Raw genomic sequence first — 23176 nt, 5'->3', positions numbered from 1 at the left:
GGAGCCGAGAGCGATAGAGACCTAGGGGAGGGGGTGGGGGGGAGCGAGCGAGCGGCCTCTCTGCGGCGCGCGGCGGCCGGGGACAGAGCCGAGAGGCGCAGGAAGGAAACGCTTCGGCAGCTCCAGCGCTTTGCCCCACTGCTGCGGGTGCCGCCTGTGTGTGACTGGTGCCCGGGGCTGGGGGCTCTGCCCTGCCATGGATTGGGAGAGTTACAGCCCCTGAAGCCTGGGACCTTCTCCCTCCCCCCGTCTCCTCTTGCCCTAGTCCCCGTTCGGTCTGCAGGAAAAGCCGCCCCCTCTAAGACGCGCATCTTCTCCCCCACCCCCACCCCGCCCCGCGCCAGTTGTGCAGAAGAGTAAAGTCTGGCTTCCCCCCTCCGTTTAAAATGGAGGGACGCAGCCTGCGGCTAGTTCTGCAGCCCCGGCCACCCAGCTGCGCGGCGCCCAGCCTCTAGGAGAGCGGGGGGATTCCTTCGCACGGAGCAGCCAGCTAGGAAGCCAGCTCCTCGGGGGCTGGGGAGGGAGCGGCGAGCCCCGCTCCGGCGGCGGCGGCTGGGCTGCACCGCACCGCACAGTACCGCACCGCACCGCACCGCACCGCACCACCTGGGCTGGGCTGGAAAGGATCGTAGCCCGGGGCGCTTCTTCGCTGCAGCTCGTGAAGGTTTTTATTTGTTTCCCGAGTGTTGCCGCACGATCACGCCCACGGGCGCCGCGCGCGCGCGTGTTTCGCTGGAAAGCCCTAATTACGGCGAGTGCTGATGGACCTTGGAAAGGAGCCTGCCCCGCTGCCCCGCTCCGCTCCGCTCCACCCTCGGAGCGCCCGCGCCGGACAGAGATCTGCGTCTGCCCCTTGTCAGCTCTGCGGGCCCCAGCGCTCCCCCTCGCCGGGGCTCGCTCCCTTCCTGGCCCCTGGCAGCCGCCGCCGCCGCCGCCCGCAGCTTTGGAGGATACCGCATAGCTCCCGCGAGCCCGGATTTACTCTCGCCTCCTCTCCCTGTCTCCCCTTGCCCCGTTTGGATTACTTGGCGGCTCTCCTTCGCCGATTCCCCCTGCAATGGAGGTGAGTGCTAGGCTGGGGCGAGGGGCTGCTTGTGAATACGCTGAGCTCGCTTGTGTGTGTGTGTGTGTGGAGAATGTACATGGATTTCTGCATACCTTTGACCAGCGCGCAACTGAATGTGGTGAGATGTAGGGGAATCTCCCCCCCCCAGCCCGGCCCCCCCCCTTTGGACAGCTTTGGAGACCCTCTTTCCCCTCCCCCCAATTCCGGACTTTTTCTCTCCCTTCTAGTCCTACTGGAGACTCGTGGGTCTCAAACACCCCAGTTCTGGCGGCCCAAATTGCGCCCCCCGCCCCCGCCCTTGCCCATCGGGAACAAGCCTCTTTTGAAGTAAGAAGGCGAAGAGTTTTTAAGACGCTGGTTCTGAGTCCGCTCGCCGTCGCTGTGCATCTTTCTTGCACCAACCAGTCGTCAAAGTTGGACAGACGTCTTTCCGAACTTCGTTTCTGGGGAGGCTAGCGAGGGTGGAGTTGGGAGCAGGCAGTAATGGAGGCCTGTACCTTTAAGGAAACCTGGCTCCAGGCCAGTTTAGAACCTGGCTTTTTTCCCCCTTCTCCTTTTTAATTTTACTCGAAATTTGGGAGAGACTCTCCCTTTGCATCTGTAAAGGATTCTGCTGGGGTCTGCAATGGAGGGACGAGGTTTTTCGGGGCCCCTTTGATGCTCCGAGGACTCCATGTTGGAAAGTCTGTTAGTTAGTTAGTTTGTTTGTTTTTAATTGTCAATTGTATGCTAAATTAGTTACACTCGGAGGGTCACGGAAAGTTCAGTTTCGCTGAGAAACGAATATTTTCTAAGTTCATTCAACTCTCAGTGTAAAGTACTAGAGTGTACTTTAACAAAAAAACTAGGGGGAAAAAATCCCCCTCCCTCTTCTCCATGAATTAACTATATCCATTGGTGTTTGAATCAGAGTCAGTGGCTTTTTCTATAAACTTGAACCCTCTACAAAGTTGCAAGACATATAGCCCCCCCCCGTACCCCTCTTTTTTATTTAAAACCACTGGAGGGAAAAGAGGTGGCTTCGCTTTTGTAAATCGTTTCCTTTGAAACTCCAGAGCAAATCAGTATACAGCAATCGTTTCTGCATTTTACAACCCAGCCGCGCCGAATGGCTCAGGGTGCCTACTTACCGAAGGCAGGGCTATGACATAAAAGCTGCCATAAAACCAGATGCCTGAACAGGCTTTCCAGACACCCTGTGTTTAAAAAAAACAACCAAAAAAAAAAAAAAAAACCCCAACCCCAACCCAAAACAGGATCACCGGCGATTCCAGGGCTGCTGTATCTGTAAAAGAGCCCATTTTCATCTTACCCAAGAGCATAGCACTTGGTGCATTACCCTCCTCCCTCCCCGCCGGCCCAACAAGCGCCTTGCACAGTGAGAACGGTGTGAGACTTGGGGGCCGGTCGGCGCCTGGTTCCAGCGGTTTGCTGCTGGCAGCTGGAACCGAGCTGCTGCTGCTGCCGAACGTGGCGGCAGCCGCGGAGACCGATCGGTAACTTCACAGCTCGCAGGTGTCTCCTCTCTCTTCCTTTGGCTGGCTTCTCGGAGGGGAGGCCCAATTAATGGTTAAAATAAACACGAAAGGTTGGGGAGGGAGCTCCGCACCGAACCAGGGGGCGGTTCTGGCGGCTGAGGCTGCCCCCTGTTGGGAGAAGGGCTGTATGACTCCCCGACAGGGTGCCGCCCGGCCCAGGCGAGGCCCGCTCCCACTCCACTCCGCCTAAGGAAACCCCCCGCCCCCCGATTCCCCTGTTCCGACGGCGTTCCCCGCGTGCGGATGAAGATGGGCTCCAAGCGGCCCGCTGCGATGCATTCCCCAGCCGCGCAGCTGGAGCGCGGGCCAGAGGCGGTTTGAGGCCGGAGTCTAAGAACCTGTTTCCAGCGCTCTCCCCTGCCTTTTGCACCCCCTCCCCGCTCTCTGACTGGGGAAACCCAGCGTTAAACGCGCACCTCGGCCCCTAACGCGGGTGCTGCGTCCAGCCAGGGCCGTCCGGCGCTGTTAGACACGCACAGCGGAGTGAGACCGGCTCCAGGACGGGGGAGCTGCTAGCTAATCGCGGCTTGACCCTGCCCGTGATGTTTACTCGTTGGGATTTTCCCGGCTTTTCGGGAGGTTGATCGTAACGCCTTTCCGAGCTCCCGTCGCTTCGGAGACCAGCCGTCTCCGGCGTGGCCCTGCTCCCCACCGCGCTTCTCTCGGGGCGCACTGACTCGGTGCCCTAGGGCGAGGGCCGGCCCGTTATACGCCGGAGGACCAGCTGCTCTTGCTGGCTCCGGGGAGCCAGGGCTATTGCCTCCACGAACCGGCTGACTGGTTCACGATTTGCAGTGGAGACACGAAAATCTCCCTGCTGCCGAGTCGCTCCGGATCGTGTCATTGGCAGGGACTGGAGCCTAGGAACCGAAACCGAGTTCGGTTGCACGGGCTGAATCCTCTTCTAGCCGCCCGCATCGTCCTGCCCAGAGTCATGTCTACCCCGCCATGAAATACGCAGCCGAGCGGTTCCCACCTGCGCTGCGAACTGAGACAAGTGGCTAGTGACTGAGCCGCAGAGAGACTTAACTGGTTTGCTGGCAGTGTGAGGCGATCAGTTAATTAGGCTTCACTTCGTGTCCCCTTGGTGCACTCAACCAGCCAAACTCTTCCAACTCCCTCTTCCTTGAGTCCTTGTCATTGAGCACTGCCCGCCTTGTGAAGTCGGCGCCTAAATCTCTTTAGGATTTCCTACACTGCTGCTAAAAAGTACCTTTGACGTGAATAATTACGGTGCCTTCAGCGAACTGTCACTTTATACACACATGAAGGTTAGTTTCCTCGGATTTAATTCTTGTCACCGAGGAGAGACCGCTCCGACTTCTAAACGGACATTAGTTTCTTCGTCGTATGTTTAAAGCCGCAGCCTTCCGCGCCCCGGGGGGACTTGCCCGGTGTGCAACGTGAAGGGGGAACCATTTACACCCAGCAAGAGGCTCGAAGGGCCCTAGTGCTAGTCCCCCAGCCCCAGCGCCGGGGAGCGTGTGGCCGTGTGCCTGGGTCCGTACACTCATTTCAGCTGTCCGCGCCGCTTGAACCCCGGGAATGTCCGGCCAACTTTCCTGTTCTCCGACGTTTCCTGTGTGTCGCTATGACAGTTCTTCTCTCCCCCCAAACGCCCCCGCCCCCCAAATCAGGAAGAATTCAGGACACCTTTCATTCCCTGCTAACGTTTTTGAGAATGAATAGGGAGCCCCCCAGTGTTGAACTGCCTTTAAATATATATATATATATACACACACTCTCTTTACCAACTCCTTAAAAGTCCTGTGTTTCGAATGAAAAACCCGCTCGAGTAACCTGTTTGCTGGACGTGTGTGACTTATGAATTGGCATGGCTGTTTATGCGCCGGCAGAGACAGCGGGATGCAATAACTCACTCCACTTTCTGCTGCTACATTTCCGTTTCCCCGTGGCTTTTCTGCTGCGCGCATTGGCCGCTCTCCCTTGAAACCTTGTAAAGGCCGAGCCGTGGCTGCGCTCCTGGAAGGAGAGTTTATTTAAACACAAAACCAAAACCCCGGGCTGGGTTTATGGATTTAAAGAGCGATGCCCCTTTGTCAGTCGGGATTAGTTCAGCCCCCGCGCGCCAGGTAGGAAAAACTGGATACAGCCACTTGAAAAGCTCCGGCAAAAAGGACGTGTTTAAAGCCGGGAGGGGAGTCCTGCCTTTTCCCTGTCACGCTGGGCAAGCAGCCGTCTGGGGCTCTGATCCCCACCGATCCCGGTGCCTGACAAGACGATTCGCCTCCCTTCCTCCTGTAGGGAATCGCTTAGGTTTTTCCTTGTAACAAAGACATTCCCGTCGTCTGTGGGCAGCAGGCTCGCCCCTGCGTTCCCCCTCGAGTTCATGCTGAAAACTTTAAACCCTCTATTAGGCAGCTGGGAGTGTTTAATAGCAATTAGGCCCCAGACTAATAATACCTATCCGGAGCAGGGCCTCTCCCGGCGACTCCAATCGGAAATCGGCCTGCGCCGAGCGCGGGGAAGCGGCCGGCTTCCTTCGCCTCTCCTGCGCCAGGAACAGGAGCGGTTCTCTGCGCCGGGCGCGGCTAGCGCGCGGCTTCTGCACCCGCGGGCTCCAAATGCGCGCAGTGTCCTGCCACCCCCGTCCACTCAGCCGCACCCAGGGGAGAAGGGACTGGGTCCTGCCCCACGGGAGGAGAAGGCTCTTTCCCAGGCTGCCCCGGGACCCCCCTCCAGCCCCCTGGCACTACAGGAGCTCCGCGCCGGGCAGCCCCTAGCCCCACCCCGAGATATTCCCTCCCCCCCCCCTTTCAATGAATCAAACTGTTCCCACGCTCCACTAGCTGCCCAACTCCCCCGGGAGTTCGGGACCCCGGTGTCAACGCTGGCGGACGGGGGCTCCCCTATCGGCCTCTCCCCCGGAGTGGGTCGCTGGCTCCTTGCGGGGCGTCCTGTCAGTCGCCCGAGCGCGCTCCGGAGTCCACTGCGCTTCCTTGACGCGCTCCCCTCCCCGCGCTGCTACCTGTCTGTCTGTCCAACCTGTCTCCCAGCTCTGCGCGCTCCCTCTGCCCCGGGGAAGGATCTGCAGGCTCTGCCCGGAGGGAGCTGCCCTGCCGCGCCGATGCCACCTCCCCCGCCGAAGCGCCTTGCGGTCACTTCCCCAGCCCGCAGTCCCGGGGCACCGGCGAAGCTGGGCTGGGGCGCGCGGGGCAGCCGGGTGGAGGACACGATCCCGACCCATAAACGCTTCGCCTCCTGGCAGAAGCAGCAAATCCAACCTCCAGCTCCCATGCGCCCTACTCGTAGTGACGGAGCAACGCGATCCTGTTCCCCCCGGATGGTGAAATCAAGCGGGAGAGCCCCACACACCGACATGCTGAGAGCTTATCCCGGGCTGCCCTGGTGGCTTTCTTATCTCTCCTTCCCCCTCCCTCCCCCGGTCACAATCAGATTGGGGATCCCTGAAGGGACTCAAATGTCTGTCTCCCGAACGAGGAGAATCGGAATCACACGCTGCCCCCTTCGGGTTAAGGTCATTTTTGAGCTAGGAAGGAGAAGTAGGAATCGCCTGACAACGGATGAGCTTTGCGATGTTTTCTCCAACGAGATCTGCCTCGACGGGTCTCATCTGGAAGCAGCTCCCAAAATGGCCCATAAAGGTGTCATTTGTGTGTGCGCGTGGGGGGAGGGGAACATCCATTGTTAGTTTGGAGTTAATGTAACAGCTGAATCTCCCTGCCTCCCCCCCCCCTCCCAAAACACCCCCGCAATTTGATGCATCATCTTCACTTTGCGTTGATGTCTGCTCCACTTGTTGCTTCTCCCGTGTCCGGGCGCTCTGTAGACTGCTTCTACGAGAATGAAGGTGGAATAAGTTTTTTTTTTTTTTTGCTGCTGTTGAAGTGTGTGAGTGAGACTAAGACTTTTCCAAGAGATTGGGTTTGGCACTGATCTTTGAGTCAACGGCAATGAGACATGTCTGTAGTCGCTGGGCAGACCTGCGAGCAGAATCGCAGTGAATAACATTTCCTTGTCAGGTTGCGTGGGTGGATTAATTTTGACTAGAAACTGCCTGCATTTTGCCACCAAAAACCTCACTTGAGAGAAGGGCGGTCAATCAAGAGTCAATTTAAAAAGGACCAGGAGATACCTCTCTTGTTTAAATTTGTATGCTTGAAAATGATCTGAGAAACAGTCTGTTCCTTTTTTTTTTCTCCTCCAGAAATCCATTGGAATATTAGTCGAAGGAGGTGCTTTGGGGACAACTGGAAGTGCAATGGCTTCCAAGTACCTCATAGTGGTTCTGACCATTTTCTCCTCTTTTGCCCAAGTTGTAATAGAAGCCAGCTCTTGGTGGTAAGTATCTTAAAATATACTCATTTTATTTAAAAGATTGTATTAAATTTTGTTTGGTTGATCTATATAATTTGAATCATAGATAGTTAATCTCTTCCTGGGGAGAGTGCTGTATGAACAGGAGATTTTAGTAAGACTCAGTTTCTGGGATAACTAAATTCATAGGGAATATTTTTTCACCAGCTTTAAAGTAGCAAACTTTAAAATTCTAAATGGGTCAGTTAAAAGCTCATTCTTCAGGGTCTGAAGTAACAAATGTAAGGAAAAGTACTGAATTACATGAAGTCACCACACAGATTTTAAAACAAACAAACAAACAACTTTCTAAATAGCCACATGAAAATTCTGTTTAATATCTGGATTTTTTTTATGTTTCTATTATTTTGGGATTTTTTAAAAAAACCCTCTTCTTTGCTGTCTCAGCTGAACACTTTCTGACTAGAAGCCCTGTTTTAATCATGTGAAAGCACATATGGAACTCTTTTAAGAATTGGGAAAACATGACTAATTTTTAGTGTCTATACATGCCTCTGTATCTCCTCTATCAGTTAGAAGGAAATAGTAGTTGACTATAACAGCATCTAACTGTTGGTACTTAAGGGTTTCCTTTTTTTCTCATAATTGTGCAGACTGAAAGTTGAGGCTGAAAAATCTAAATTGTCATATGCTAGGAGTTGTTTTGTTGTTATTTTATGCACTTCTCTGACCAGGCAGTTGCTTGGAACTTCTTGTAAGTTTACCATGCTCACAGAAATTTGTAGGGATGGAGTGAAATTTGAATCCTGGCATCCAGGTACATTGAAATGGGGCAAAGACGGTCATTAAAGTATGCTGCCATCATTCCATACATGTGACCAACTGTCTTCTGCGCGGCCTTTAAACAAGAGTTTGATCTTCATTGTTTTTAAAAGGTTTGCTCTTGTGACCAAGAGGAAGGAGTGGGTAGATTTATACATTAACATTGTATTTGTCATCTCAAGGTTTATCTAATTCTTTCTTTATGCAGGTCTTTAGGTATGAATCATATGAATCCTATGAACCCTGTTCAGATGTCCGAGGTATATATAATAGGAGCACAGCCACTATGTAGTCAACTAGCAGGACTTTCCCAAGGACAGAAGAAACTGTGCCACTTGTATCAGGACCACATGCAGTATATTGGAGAGGGAGCAAAGACAGGCATTAAGGAATGCCAATATCAGTTCAGACACAGAAGATGGAATTGCAGCACTGTGGACAACAACTCTGTTTTTGGCAGAGTGATGCAGATAGGTAGGAAGAAAACACTTTTTGATCAAACAGTTGCCTGAGAATGTGTGTGATACTTACTTAATGTTCTATATTAGAAGCTCTTGCCTAGTTCTTAATTTGTGTAATATATATAATTTAGTGTCATCATAGCTGACAAAAAATTAAACTATTTTTAGTCAAAATTGATTTCCTCCTTACCTCCTATCCACCCCTCCCCTCCAAAAAAAAAAAAAAAAAAGGGGGGGGGGGGGGCCAAAAGCATCTGAATACAAGAGGGCAGTAGGAAAGAAAAAGTGGCACTAAAATACTCATTAAATTTAAGGAAAAAATCTGAAATAAAATAACAGCACATTTAAAACTAATTAAATATTAGTGTATGGCAAAAGTATCTGGGTTTCAAAATCACTTATGTTGAGTAATACATTTCTTTAGTGTAGCAGTTAACTAAAAATTTCCATAGTGTTTATAAACAAGTCCATCTCATTTACTGCCAGGTGTGGCAAAATCCTTCTATGTTTTAAAGACAGTTGGATTTATAACTGAAATTAAGCAGCTCTATAATCCAGCCAGAATCAGGTTTATCAAGACAAAGTATGTGAGTGTACTTGTAGTTTACATTACATATGATAACATAGCAGTTATGAAAGGATGTTGCACAGGAATCTGCCTATCCCAGTGTGCTGAGTCCCATCCTCTCATCTGTTAAATCCCTCTTTGGAATTCAATTGTTTTACACAACCCACATAGTACAAATAATTCTTATAATTTAGGGGCCCAATCCTGTTCCTATTGAAGTTTATTACAAAATTCTCACTTACTTTAATAGTACAGGATTGGGCCCAATTTCCAGTCTGTTTCTCTATTTATTGAGTCTCCAGCCAGAGGAATCCACTTCTCTGTCTTCTGTGTTTTGTACAGCATTTGTACCAGCACTTAATTTCAACATTGCTGTAGCTCATAGTTTGTGCACAGTTGTTTTTAAATTTGAGATCTAAATCAAATCCTTTGTTCCAGTGCTTTTCCTATCCTGTTCAAAAAAGATTGGCTTAAATTAGATTAAAAGCAACTTTATTTGTAAATTGCTTTGCCCTTGCAAAGCTTGAAGGAATACTGTCAATTACATTTGGCCCTAATCTTAAGATTTTTGTAAAAATAAAGCTTTTATAAAATCTGAAATGAATAGAAAATGTCAGAGTTTAAAAATATCTGAGGAACAGTTTAATTTAAACAAATAAACATTCCCATCTCTCTCTCTCTCTCTCTTTTTTTTTTTTTTTTTTTTTTGCAACTCCAGCATTGAGAATCTAAAAACTAAACTCACTTCTCATTGTCCAAGCTGAGCATGAAAAACAAATGCAACCATGTTGAGACTTTTCAGCTTTAATCTTCTGGAAGTTACTACTAAAACCAGTAAAGAAATGTTTAAATTTCTGGCCCCATCCTTGAATGCTTATTACTCAATTAGTTCAACTGATTCAGTGGTGTGAATTAAGGTGGCAGGATTGGACCTATAATTTTTATGTTGCCAGTGTCTCCAGTATGAAAGGTGCACACCCTCCAGAATGTGACATATATGGTCCCATGGGTTTATTGCAAGCTGAGAAACTTTGCCCTCTTCACTACTATATGACTGCATTAATTAATATCTATGCAGCAATTTATCATGTAATTAAACAACATATAGTAACTGGAGATAGAAGTGGGATTAATTGGTTTATCCAATGCTTAAAGATCCTGAAAAGTGTATTTAAAAACAAGAAACATGTCAGTTTTATTTCACATTATGATGTTATATACATGATTAGTTGCTGTTCCTCTTGAGAAGGAGAAAAAAATCTGTAGTCCTGAGTCTGATTCTGATTATACTTAAACCAGTGTTCCATTGATATAATTTGATTGTCAGTGGAATTACTCCTTATTCTCACCAGTGTGAGATGATCATAGCTGGATCCTGACTCTGCATAGTGTTGTAGGATTTTTTCATTTATGCTAATGACTAAAACGTAAGTAATTCTGCACTGAGGAATCTTATTAGAGAAGCACTGACTTGATAGCATAATAAATTCTGGAAGAAAGAGTATTTATCAGGCAAAGTTATCTAAAGCTGTACAAATAAACCAAGCATTGAATATAGAAACTTAGCTTGTGGTTTACTGAACATTAAATTTACAGGGCTTTTATTCTGTAACCATAGCTTCCTCTCCATTGATCATCTGTTAATTAGACTATTGTAGTTCTACTACATGCAATATATTGTGCTGTTCTTTAGCTTCTCAGTAGGCTTAGAACTATGGGGTATTTGGACCTGTATTTTAAACATAGGAAAGGAATATTAAAATAAAACAAAGTAAATGGATCCTTCCAACATCTTCATGGGATAGAGGTCCAGTCTAATCATGTCTACTGATGGTTTTGAAATACGGGACAAAGAGAATGTTTTATATCTTATGCCCAGATTTAGATAGATTTTGTTCTGTAAACTTATTTTTCTGTGGCACTTCTCTAAACAATAATATGTATGTGGAACAATGTCCTGTTTTTATGTTACGTATGAAAGACATAGAGGAACTCAAACATTTTAGACTGTGTGTTCTCTTGCTATGGTCACAGTAGAGAGGGATGCTGAAGAAAAGTGGGAAAAGACAGACATATTTAATGCTGGAGGAAAGCATGTTTGTGCCTAAATACTCTGGAAAACTATTCCAGAGCAATTCATCCATGTGGAAAAGTAACCCCTATAATGTTGCCAAGGTCAATGAGACATAAGGCAATGTGTTGGGTTAATGATGGTTGTGCAATCTAAAACTGCTGCCCTGAGATCAGTTTCAGTGGATTAGTCAAATTTTACTTAAACTAAAAAATGGAGTTGAATACATGCAACTTGCTCTGTTAAGGATAATTTTCTCTCACTTTCATATTACCCTTTTCATACCCTTCTACCCCATCCTTTCTTCTTTCAGGATTCCTTAAAAATGTTCAAAGACCTTAGATGAAAAACGTGGGTTTTGTAACTTTATGCAGTACACAAGATAATTAATATGTGTAAACCTGAGCTAACCATACATTTGTCAGAAAAAATATCAGAGACAAAGGGAAAACTTCTGCATTCCTTACCTAGGCAAAAGTCCCATTAACTTGAATAAGGACTGCAGAATATATCCAAAACGTTCATTCCAGTACAATCCAGAATTTAGCTTTAAAATCCGTCCAAGCGGTTTCTTCAGTTAATTTATGGTAAATGCAACATCAAAAATATATAACGCCAAAATTATTACAATCCCCGAGTCTACTTTTGTAAAACTTTATACTTAGGAGTAACCCATTACTCTTGCAAGTAGACTCCTGAGTGAGTATCTGCTGGAATGGCCCTTAATACTGAGAGGGCGAGGTGGTTCTGATTCTGTTGTTTTAGAAGTGGTCTTCCCCTGTATCTGACTTCTACTTTTTCTCATTTAAAGAACATACATTACTCAAATTATTCCAACAGGTGGCAGTTATTAAATTAACAGAGCTGCTCTGAACATAGTGTCAGATCAATGTTAAATACAGATTAACTGTAAGTACTGTATATAATATACAGTGGTGCCCAAAGGCTCCACAATCAGGAGTGGGCCTTTGATGGTAGGCCCTGCACACACAGTCTCTGCCTCAAAGAACTCTGATCCGAAAACCATATCTGACAAAATCTGAAATTCAGTTTTACAAAACCCTGATTTTTACAAAAATGTTCACCCACATGCTTGGTAAAATCGAGGTTTACATAGACCAACTCTATTTTTGGAGTAAAGAATAGAAGTAAAACTAACTGTTAAAGCAATAGCAAACCCTTGTTGATTTTCCTCTTCAAATTATATTTTAGCCTGATCCAACAGTCATTTTGGGAGTCTTTCCTGGAGAAAGACTTCAGAATTAGGCCCATAATGATGCAATGATCCTGATAAGAAGAACTGCAAACTTCCAGAAGGCTCTATAATATTAGCCTTGCTTTAATGAAAGACGTTTGTTGTAAAATAGAACTCTTGCCATTCCTGAGAAAGGAGATGGATGTAGCTGGGCTCTAGGTAAAAATGGATCTGGATAATGTGTTGTCAAGGAAGCTGTTAATGAATTTATCTTCCAGTGAGGATATCCTGTGACAAGCCCATATGAATAAAGAGCTTTTTCTGTCATCACCTTGAAAGAAACTTATTTATCTGAAAATGAAAGTTGAAAAACTTGAATGTAAGGGAATCAGTCCTTGGATAAAACCTTCAACAGGTTCCTGTCCCAGGCTCGCTCTTTCCTGCAACTTGTGGAAATGATTAGCAGTGTATGAAATCTTCCTATTCATTGGATTATTAGATACTAGTGGACCGTGGGCTATTTTAACTTTATTTTAAAATAGTCCCCTTCAAAGCTGCTGGCCAGTTTATGTGCAGGGCAGAGTATTGACAAGTATAATTCTGGTGTGCACTTTTTTTGGACACCAGCAGGCTTTGTGAAATGATGTAATTTTAAATAAATTGGAACAAATGAGTAAAGTAGATAAATCCATGTTCAAGCAGTAATAATTTAAGAAAGAGACGTCTAAAAGTTGTATATGACTTCTTTTAAAAAGACAAGACAGGAAGCAGCCAGACTCTCTAACCCCCACATACAATTATTATTCTAACCCATTGCTAAACACTTGGGTTCATATTCCTAAGGCCTGATTCTCCTCTCAGTTGTACCAGTGTTGCTCCACTATGTTCACTGGTATAAAACCAGTGTGAGAGGAGAATCCAGGGTCTGCTCTTCATAACTGAACCTACACTTTGTCATTGATTTGTTTGCTTTTGGGAGGAAGGTGAGGAGTAAAAATGTTTCTTTGTAGACCTCTTAGGTTAAAGCACCTTTCATTCAAGGATCCCGTGAATTCCAAAGGGTCCCTATAGCATTTTCCCATGCCCTGTGTTGAATGTCATAGAACATGTTCAGGCTTGCCTTTAACACTTTGTTTTCTCTTTCCTTGCAGGCAGCAGGGAGACTGCCTTTACTTATGCAGTTAGTGCTGCAGGGGTGGTTAATGCAATGAGCCGTGCCTGCCGAGAGGGGGAGCTCTCCTCCTGCGGTTGCAGCAGGGCTGCCAGGCCCAAAGATTTACCCCGGGACTGGTTGTGGGGTGGCTGTGGGGATAACATTGAATATGGCTACCGCTTCGCCAAGGAGTTTGTGGATGCTCGGGAACGTGAGAGAATTTATCAGAAAGGCTCGTACGAGAGTGCTAGGATTTTGATGAACCTGCATAACAACGAGGCTGGAAGACGAGTAAGTGGCTGAGGGATAATATCTCCTTCCCCTTCCCCAAACCAGCCTGCCTGGGAAGGGACACACCTCATTAATGAGAGAGAGAGAGAGAGAGAGAGTGAGATAAAGAAGAGTGACATGGATAACTTTCCCTAAAGGTGCTTAGCTCATGCATGTGTTGGTTTTGCAAGGAAATATTTTCTTTGCCTTTTTAATTAGTCCCCAATGAAATCTGCTGGTGAGCTTGGAAATCAAAACCTTTAACACTTGGCACTCTTCAGACACAGAGGGAAAATGTGGGCATAAGTATGAAGGATAGTGGGCGGAGGGAGAGGGCACGTCTGTGTGCTGCTTACAGCAATGTGTGTGTAAATGCATAAATGTGTGTCCCAGAGTGGTAACACTACTGCCATTGATTTTTCCATTCCCTACCCTATAGGATCATTGGGACTTCAGCATATCTTCTCTTCCTCCATGTTCTTCTAGTAAAACCATACAGTTTGCTGTGAGTTTTCTGCAGAATAGAGTTGTATTGGTTTATATTTCCAACCAATCCAGTTCTCTTTGGAAGGAAGAGAGAAGCACTAAACTTCCTAGAGTGGAATATTCTTGTGGGGTTATAACATGATTCCCTCCCCACACATAGCCTTTTGAGGATGTAAAAAGCTGATTATTAGAAAACACTTTCTGTGGCGAAACGTGTTTTTATGGCTTCTTTAATCATGAAAATGCCTTAAATGAATTGCTGTAAACTTCTTTACAACACTGGGAACTCAAAGAGCCAAAGTCGTTATTTTCCTATTTTCTATGGTGCCAGAAATAGTAGGCTAGAGACGTTACTCTTGTGTTTCAAGGTGAGAAGGGATGAAAGATAATTGAAAATTAATAGTATTTAAATGTGAGAGGAGGGCATCCGTAAGCAACAGACAGGCCAATTTACTCCTAGAAAGAAGAAAAATAACACTTTCACAGTGGTCTACGGATACTCTAGCAGTTTTTTTTTTCCTTCCTTCCCAGCCTCCTCACTGCCATTTGGCAGCACTGAAACTCTTTAAATATTGGGTGGAAGTTGCATACAGCCTCCACCTAACGTGTCAGACCCCAGGATTTTTGGGGCAGTGTCAACGCTGACTCTTATTTCTATTTATACAGGGTAAATGACTGAGATCTCACTGCCAAAGCTTTATAAACCGGATATTGCTGCGTAGGTCAGTCCCCCACCCAAAGGTGTTTGGGGGTTTCTTCTGGATGAAGTGCCTCTTACACAGCAATATTTTAGATGGGAGGGTGCTGCTGAGCCAAGAGCAGACAATCAGCTGCTGCATAGCCTGTAACAGGAGAAATCTTAACTCTTTCTCTAGTACAAGCCTCAAACTAAGACCAGTCAAGAGAGTAAAAATAAAATGAAGGGCTTATTTACATTTTTCAGTGAAACAGCAAAATCCTTTCCCCAGCTTAGGACACATTCCTAAAACTGAATGCAACATGAATGATTCTGCTGAGGACTTGTGTGCATGCTTAGGGGGTGTGTGGTGTGTGAGAGAGGGGTTGAGGGCTCTCTCCTTTTGGTGGGGGAGGGAAAGGAAGAAGGAGTTAGGGGCTCTCTTTCCATGTGTGTAGAGGTAATGGGGATGTTAAGGGATTGAGGGGCAAGCTATGTAACAATCACGTTGACCCTTTTGTTTCCCCCCCTCCTCCTTTCTTTCCCGTAGACTGTGTATAACTTGGCTGATGTGGCCTGTAAGTGTCATGGGGTGTCTGGCTCCTGCAGCCTGAAGACCTGTTGGCTGCAGCTGGCTGATTTCCGCAAGGTGGGCGATGCCCTGAAGGAGAAATACGACAGCGCTGCTGCCATGAAACTCAATAGCCGGGGCAAGCTGGTGCAAGTGAACAGCCGCTTCAATACACCCACCATCCACGACCTGGTCTACATTGACCCTAGCCCCGACTATTGCGTGCGCAATGAGAGCACCGGCTCCCTGGGCACCCAGGGCCGCCTCTGCAATAAGACCTCCGAGGGCATGGATGGCTGTGAACTCATGTGCTGTGGCCGGGGCTATGACCAGTTCAAAACAGTGCAGACAGAGCGCTGCCACTGCAAGTTCCACTGGTGCTGCTATGTGAAATGCAAGAAGTGCACAGAGATCGTGGACCAATTTGTGTGCAAATAGGGGGTGATGAGGTGGGAGGAGCTTCTTCCACCTGCCACCAGGGGGTGCCACTCCCAGGACAATCTCCACTTTATTTATAGAGTCCAATGAATTTTCTTTTTTATTATAAAGGTTTCAAAAAAGTGACTGGAACCCTTTCTGCACCATCTTAGGACTGTGTGTGGTTTATATTTTGGGCAATAATGGGGGAGAACCTGAGAAAATATTTATTTTACCCCCCCCACCCCCCACCCCCCAAAAAAAAAGACTTTTAAAAAAAGAAATAGTGTAGTTTGAAGGAAAATCCAACATATCCTAACTTAGTCCTATGGGACATAGTACATGTGCAGCAGGCAGAGAGTTCTTGTTATGTGGTTGGGATCTGAGAATGATCTTTATGGACATAATAACCCAAAAACCTGTGCATGATTTTAGCTTCAGTGACCAAAAGTTTTCTGACAGATGTATACAAAGCTGATCATTACATCCAGGGGTCCATAAAAGAAGGATTGGTACATCCACAGGAAGGTTCAGCACAAAGCTACCATGATGTCAATTATATGACTGCAAGGTGCTAATTTAAACATATGACAATTAAAGGGTACAAGCACATAAGATTTCTAAAGGGCTCAGCTGTGCTATTCAGGACTTAACAGTCTTGGTTCCAGTTGCTAGCAAGACCAAAAAAATTCTGCCTTGATTGACACTGAAGGTGTACATCAAAGCAGGATGTGGCCTATCAGTTCATCAGCTCTTCATATAATTGTGTATGATGTGTAAGTATTCCATCTTAGGAAGCAATGCCTTACTGATAAAGATATCAGGAGCAAGTGACTTCTGAATGTCATCAAACAGTGTGCTCTGGTCTGACCCAATAGAAATTGCACCACTGCAGCTGTTTCCCTTTCCCACTCTCTGGAAAGCCTTTTAGGAAACAGAATTCCCTTAATTTAAAATGCCTTAAAAAAAGAAGTAGTACGATAGCTGGCCACCTTTCAAAACGCAACTTAGAAAATAATCCCTCTTATTTTATTCAAGGAAATTAATCATTCACCATCAATAATTCTCGAGATGGTTGGTTTATTGTGGATTTTGGGAAAGCTTTGACTTGAGGAGACAATAGTTTCATGTCTTAGTGATGTTAAGTGGCTATTTTAGTTCAATGAAACATTGCAGCAATACCCAATTTATCATCTGATGTCTTCAGTACACATGCTTTAGATAATATACTGCAGGTATACACTAAAACTGTTCAGACTATACTTGAGCAGTTACATATATACGGGAAAACTGTGGTCTATTGGTGTCTGATATTTCAAAGCTTTTTGTACATATATATTTCAGTACAACCAGTGATTTTTATCAAACTGCTAAAGTTACAGAGGCAGTTCATCAGTTTAGAGCATATTATTTCCCCATTTCCTTTTACAGATCACTTACAATTTTTTTGTATTGATTCTAGCGTTCTTGGTGTCATAACACAGAGGTTTTAAGAATACTTTAATCACAAAGAAGTGAGACTTTTCTCAACCTAAGGGGGTTTCTTGGGCTATAGGTAGAGGAGGTATCATGCACTTGAATTCACACTGGTTTGGAGACCGCTTTTCTCTCCCATTTTCCTGCCAAGGGCATTATGGTTATCATTGAAACAGAAACCTTAAAATTCCCTAGTACAAGCTGTATTTTGGCCCTTTGTTTGTTTTAAGTTTTATTCATTTTTTTCAGATGGAAATCAGTACCTACTACAGCAATCTCTTGTGTTTCCCCCAATACAGTGTACTTACAGGAACACAGTTAGTATTTTGTCATTGGATCCGAAATCTCTCCCCAAATCATTTCCATCCCATAAATTAAACAAATTGTCCTTCAAAACCAAACAAATAAAATCCTCCATTTTAGCTTAGTCATGCTAAAGCCTTAACTTCTCACAAGCCTAAAAGCTGTAGCATTGTTCATCTTGATCATTTATCAGCTTTTTAAATGATGCTTTATTGCTCTTAATTTATTAAGGACATATTTACCCCTCTCTTCCAGATGTTTGCAAACCAAGTATCTTAAAGTTGTTGTTGTTTTTTTTAAAGGCACTACTTCCTTGAATATGTCACTTTTGGTTTTTATTATACAAAAACCATAGTCATTTTTATTTGCTGATTCACCTCTTGTTCTTCTTTAGTGAGTTGTCTGTGAGCAGAGCTGAGTTCAATGATCCTAGCTATTAAAATACTATTTAATGTAAAATATTTTACTTGTCATTCAGATATTATGTAAATCTTCTATGTCCTTTCCTCTGTTTGTTCTGTACATTTAATGTACATATTTCTGTCTTGCGTGATTTGTATATTTCACTGGTTTAAAAAAAAATTGAAAGGCTTTATGCCATAATGGAAGATAGACTATAAAAATAAAACTTTGGTTGTATGTTGGGAAGTGGTTTTAATTATCTTTCAGAGGAGGCTTTGTTAAAACTGTGAAAAAGGTTGACTTTTTAAAATTTACTACGTGGTAAAACAAGGAAGTGACCCTTTGCCAAACACACAAAGTACAACTTGAAATTTTATTTCTATATGAAGCAGGCTTACCGATGTAACAACTTTTTTTGTGGGGGGGGGAGACTTATGACTGTGTGCACCACAAAATATTCTGTAGATGGTTAGGAACCCAGCTGACAAATGGCCAGAGGAATTGAATTATTGAACAATTATGCATTTAGCTTTGTGTTTGGGGGTTTGTTTGTTTTTTTAGCAGTTTTGGAGTCATGGGGGCCTGATCCCATAATTCTGTGAATGATTCTTACCTGAGAAGCCCTACTTGTGTTAACTGAGCTACTAGTGTGAATCAAGGCTTTACATGGAACTAAGCGTTTGTAGGACAGGGGACTTGTAGCTTGGTTTTTTTTTTAAATTTTTGTCTGACTAAATTTCTAGTCTAAAAAGATGGTTTTCTATGATTTCAACTAAAAATCAAATATTCTGCCCAGACTTGTCCTGGAGTATGTATAAGGATGATATCAAGTGTCCTTTTTAAAAGAGCACAATGAAATTTTAAAAGCAAGGAAGTAAACTAGCAAAGGGAAACAAATGTGAAAAGCAAAGGCGTGCTGTCCTGAGACCAGCATGCTCTGAACTAATTTCCTGAATGTGTCTCTGAAATCTTTGCTACATCGGAGCGCTTGATAGATTAGCACCCCCTCCTTTTTTAGTTCCAGGATAACCTTCTAACATACTGAAACCCATTTTTGGCTGCCAAGAATGTATTATCCCACAAAAACAGTAGACCAACATCTGCGTGTTTTAAAATAGCGATTCTGGGCAAATGCAAAGTTCTGTGGTCCTATTACTCACATCTGGTTCAGTTTTTCTTTAGTTGTATATTGACCAGTGTTCTTTATTGCAAAAACACAGCCCCTATTTAGAAAAGTCAGCATTTCTTGGACTGGATTGTGTTCAAACTCTTCCCAATAACAGGAAAATTAACAAAAAAAAATTATTGATTGGCAGCGCCAAACAGCCATGGGCTGTGATACAAGGGAGATTGCTGTAAGTTTCAGTAAAGTTTATCTGTTCAGTTCTTTAAAATGCTATTATCTTCTGTCTGGAACCCTATATTTTTAGAAACCGTTGCAAACCTTTTTTTCTTATTATTGTGGTGTTGCCAGTACCAATTTTCAATCTGTTTTTGCAGAACATTATTCAAGCCATTGGTATTATCAAGAAGTGCACCAGGAACAAACAGGGAGGAAATTTGGAGGAGTGAACTGGAACAGAGAGGCAGGCAGTGCATGGAAATGGAAAGCTTTTTGATTTCCATCTCTATAGAGACATTTCAGCTGTATGATTTCATAGACGTGCAACACAAAGGCTTGATACAACGCTTGTGGAGTCTTTCCAGTGACTTCAATGGATTTGGGATCAGGTTCCTTAAGAAAGAGTGCCTAAAATATTGCAAATGTTCACTATAAAACAAATCATTTTTTATCGGGGGGAATAGCCTGTTATTTCTCCATGATCCTCTTTTGTTTGAAACAAACAAAATAGGCCGCTTTTTTTTTAGCAGAAAAATAAAACCCCACAATACAAACCAGTTTCTATAGGAGAAGTTACACATGCTTGCATTAAAACCCAAGTTCTGAACAAAGTTAGAGACCTGAACCTAATGTTTCATCATTTAATAAAAATCTTTCTTTTTCTCAGCACTTTTATCCATAGCCCAAATTAATTTCACTTTGCATTTAAAACCAGACTAGAGACTTTATTAGCATTTAAATATGATTGTGATACCTTATGTAGTAAAACAAATCAGTGACAACTGGAACCAGCTACAGAACTAAATTGCTATTTTTGTTCATTGTCATGTAACATTTGTATTAAAACAAAATCGTGTGTGTACAAATTGGTGTGATCTCTGGGCTCAGGGAAAAGAGGTGGAAGGCTTATGTAGCAACAGCGACGTATGATTTATGTATGATCTCCTCTGAAAGCTGCAAACTTTGTTAATTGGTTGAGCCAGCTCTGCGGTTGGTGTCAGTTTTCTGTAAGCTGTTCCTTTAACTCTCTTGAAATAGCATTTGAAAACAAAAAGGAAAAATCTTCAAAATCTAATACATACAAATATGGGAGAGAGAGGGGGAGGAAGGGAACCGTACTGTAGAGTAGTGTGAGAATTGATAAAGTTTAAAAAAATATTGTGATTACAACCTGTGAATCTAATCTATTTCTCTTAATCCATGTTTCTGTTACATGAGGGTTGTATGCATTGGTTTATGCTATGCTGGTACTTTGTACATCTATTGAGCTAAACTCTGCTCTCAGCGATACCCGTGCTATTGACTTTAATGGCATTGCATGAGCCTGTGTTGAGAGTAGGTGGCTTTCCACACTGTTCTTGTGGGTGTGTGTAAACACACACACGACTTTTTTCTGGCTTTGTTATTTAGAAAAGGTGGGTAACTAATTATGAAAAGTTCTGAGGCTGCTGAAAAGCAAGACTACAGCGTGGTTGTATTTTTCATAGTGACAATTCTCCCCTTCCATAAATTGCTCACTTAGGCAGGATCAGACATAATAACTATCATAGCAGGAAGTTTGACAAATGCTAATGATGATCACCTGTGAATAGTTCCTGAGTGGTTATATGCATTTTGCAGAAAGATTATTTATGAATTCCTGCGAACCTCAGTCTTCATGATGCTATATGGCCACCTAAAAATGGGGTGAGGTTAAGTCTTTCTTTACTGTTTATAGGCATCATAAATTGGATCTTGACTTGCATCACAACAGGCGTGTTAGGCCTTGGCCCGAGTTCTCTGGTATATGTAGGAGGCTATCTCAATGACAGTCTACAACAAAATCTCCAAGCAAAATTCTGGCTTGGGTAGCAGCCAGAAAAGCTGTGTACGGCATGAGGAGTGGGAAGTGAAAGATTTTTCGCTCCAACTTTGGCTCCTGTAACCAGGCCATTGTTGGGGGGGCCTTACAAGACAGGTGGTGTTTTGGAATGGCAGGGAAGGGCCTAGAAATCAGAGGGCATGATCCATGTTTTGGTAGACACATGTTTTGATCCAGCAGTATCACCTTGGCCTGTCCTCCTCCGCCTATGCAAATTATTGTACTTGGGGGTCAAATCGTGAAGTCTCGATCCAAGATCGAATTCTCTGTTATACCAGGGTGAGGCCAATGGCAAAGTAAGAGCAGAAGATGGCCCTCATTTCCTACCTTTTCCTTATATAGGCAGAAGAAGTCGAATGGAGTTCAATAGGAGTTTTGCCTCTGTAAGAACTGAATTAGGTTTTCAGGATTTGGCACAATTGTTGCTGCTAATTCATACCTCCTGACATTTGCAGTGGCTAAAGTCTTGTCCCGCAGGGGCTGGAGGTCTGCAGGGGTGGGAGGGGGAAGGTTGCAGATGGAGCCTACCCTACCCTGACCCCACAATAGTGGCTTCTGCCCTATCGGGCTGGCTGGGTTCGGCTCCCCACTCTAGGCATTGCAACTTGGCATCTGGGGTTGCAGCACTGCTCTAGTTTGGTCTGGCCCCTTCATAAGGGGTACAGCTGGGCCAAATTTGAGTGAGTGATTCCAAATTATACAGGTATAAAATAATAAAAAAATCCTACCTTGGCTACCATTTCATTGTAAGAATGTTTCGGCACCAGGAGGATGGCTCATGTTAAACTTGTTTAGCTGATGGAGAAGTGGGCCTATTTTGTTTTTTTCTTTATTCCGGTAGTAACTTCATTTCAGCAAACTAGAGAGAGGTGAATCAGGTCTATGCCACCCCACCTATAGTAACAGTGGATTACTAAAACATTAAGACCCTGCTGTTAGAAAGAATGGGCAAAAATTCAGAGGCTGCTGAGTAGCTCCAAACACTAATTTTTTTATCAACAGTTAATGATCATTCACTGTTGAGTTATATTTTTACAGGAAAATAATTAATCAATCTGCTTTATGCAGCACAAGACATATTATTGCTTCCAAATGTGTAATGAATGAGGAAAGTAAAGGTGAGAGGTTCAACTATGCTGATGTGATGATATTGTTCTGGTACTAATATATGAAGCTGACATTTTAAAAGATTCATTAGATAGCCCTGCAATAACCTTATTGCATATCAATCTTATTTCCATGATGTTTCAGGGGACATCTACAGGTATGCAATGTTATTCAAGCATGCTGCAATACCACAAAAACATCATGCAAAATAATTCACAGGATTTGAAATGCAGAAAAGCTTTCAAAATATTAGAATAAGAAATAAAACTATTCATCTTGTCAATGCAAATAAGTTTTCCACTCATTGTATTTGTAAAAAAGTGTGCAGACCTCATGTGGATTTGTCATTGATGTTTATTAATTTAATCTTAAAAAAACCCCAAAAACCCACACCCAAACTTCAAAGCTCAAACAGTTATTTAAGAGCAGTCCAAAAATGTGTTTCTCCAGGCCCAAGGCAGTTCTAAACTAGTTACAGTTAAACAAAAAACATTTCTCTCAAACTCTGCAAATGTTTTAAAATATTCTAAGTGCCTCTCTCTCTTTATCCTGCCAGTAACCAAATCGGAGAGAGAACTATTGCGTTTTTGTTGTACAGCAAGGTGAGATTTCCTTGTGAAAAGCTTCAGAATTATCACTTTTATTTAGTTGGGTTTTTTTCATTTTCCTCTCTGCGCTGGGATCCCTCTCTCTAGCCCATCCCTAGCTTCCCTGTTATGAAAATTTGTAGAAGGCAGGGATTGACAGTATTATCTTTCCAGCAAGAAGATACCACAGAAGTGGGCATGAACTAGTCTCAGAGCCTGATGAGAGATGCAACATAAAAATCAGATGGCCCTCAGTGGAAGGAATATGATGGAGGAGAAAGGATTTCTGAGAAGGTATAACATATTGCACTGGGTTGTGGGTAAAGAATATTGTCGGTGTTTATAACTTTATATACTGTATTTGTGTTCCGTAGTAAGAGGGCTTTTGTTTGACTAGTTCCTTTTGTTTTACATGGGCTATTATGAGGGCATACTTGGCAGTTTTAAACATCATTGAGAACTATTTGTTTTAATAGTTTTGGTGTAGTCTTCACCAATTCCTTGA

The 23176-nt window shown here is 44.1% G+C and overlaps 1 protein-coding gene across 2 annotated transcripts; it reads left to right on the top strand.

The window, feature by feature from the left end:
- Positions 1 to 625: 625 nt before the first annotated feature.
- Positions 626 to 18015, top strand: WNT5A (Wnt family member 5A). Of its 2 annotated transcripts, none has more exons than XM_067544185.1 (5): positions 626 to 1063; positions 6794 to 6927; positions 7934 to 8199; positions 13172 to 13464; positions 15156 to 18015. In XM_067544185.1, exons 1-5 carry the CDS (start codon positions 1058 to 1060, stop codon positions 15612 to 15614), a joined length of 1158 nt encoding a protein of 385 aa, XP_067400286.1. In that variant the 5' UTR covers positions 626 to 1057; the 3' UTR covers positions 15615 to 18015. The 2 variants fall into 2 exon arrangements, with proteins under 2 accessions (XP_067400286.1, XP_067400287.1); XM_067544186.1 differs by lacking the exon at positions 626 to 1063 and adding an exon at positions 6400 to 6477.
- The last annotated feature ends 5161 nt before the right edge of the window (positions 18016 to 23176 follow it).

The sequence above is a fragment of the Emydura macquarii genome, unplaced genomic scaffold (assembly GCF_026122565.2).
Source record: "Emydura macquarii macquarii isolate MOO-44397 ecotype Brisbane River unplaced genomic scaffold, CSIRO-AGI_Emac_v2 contig_968, whole genome shotgun sequence".
Classification (NCBI taxonomy): domain Eukaryota; kingdom Metazoa; phylum Chordata; order Testudines; family Chelidae; genus Emydura; species Emydura macquarii.
Note: the sequence above shows the minus strand (reverse complement) of the source record. Positions and strands in the feature narration are given on the sequence as shown.

Coding starts and splice junctions, on each gene's coding strand:
- WNT5A (XM_067544185.1), top strand. Junction 6,928..7,933: donor ATAGAAGCCAGCTCTTGGTG/GTAAGTATCTTA, acceptor TTCTTTATGCAG/GTCTTTAGGTATGAATCATA. Junction 13,465..15,155: donor ACAACGAGGCTGGAAGACGA/GTAAGTGGCTGA, acceptor TCTTTCCCGTAG/ACTGTGTATAACTTGGCTGA.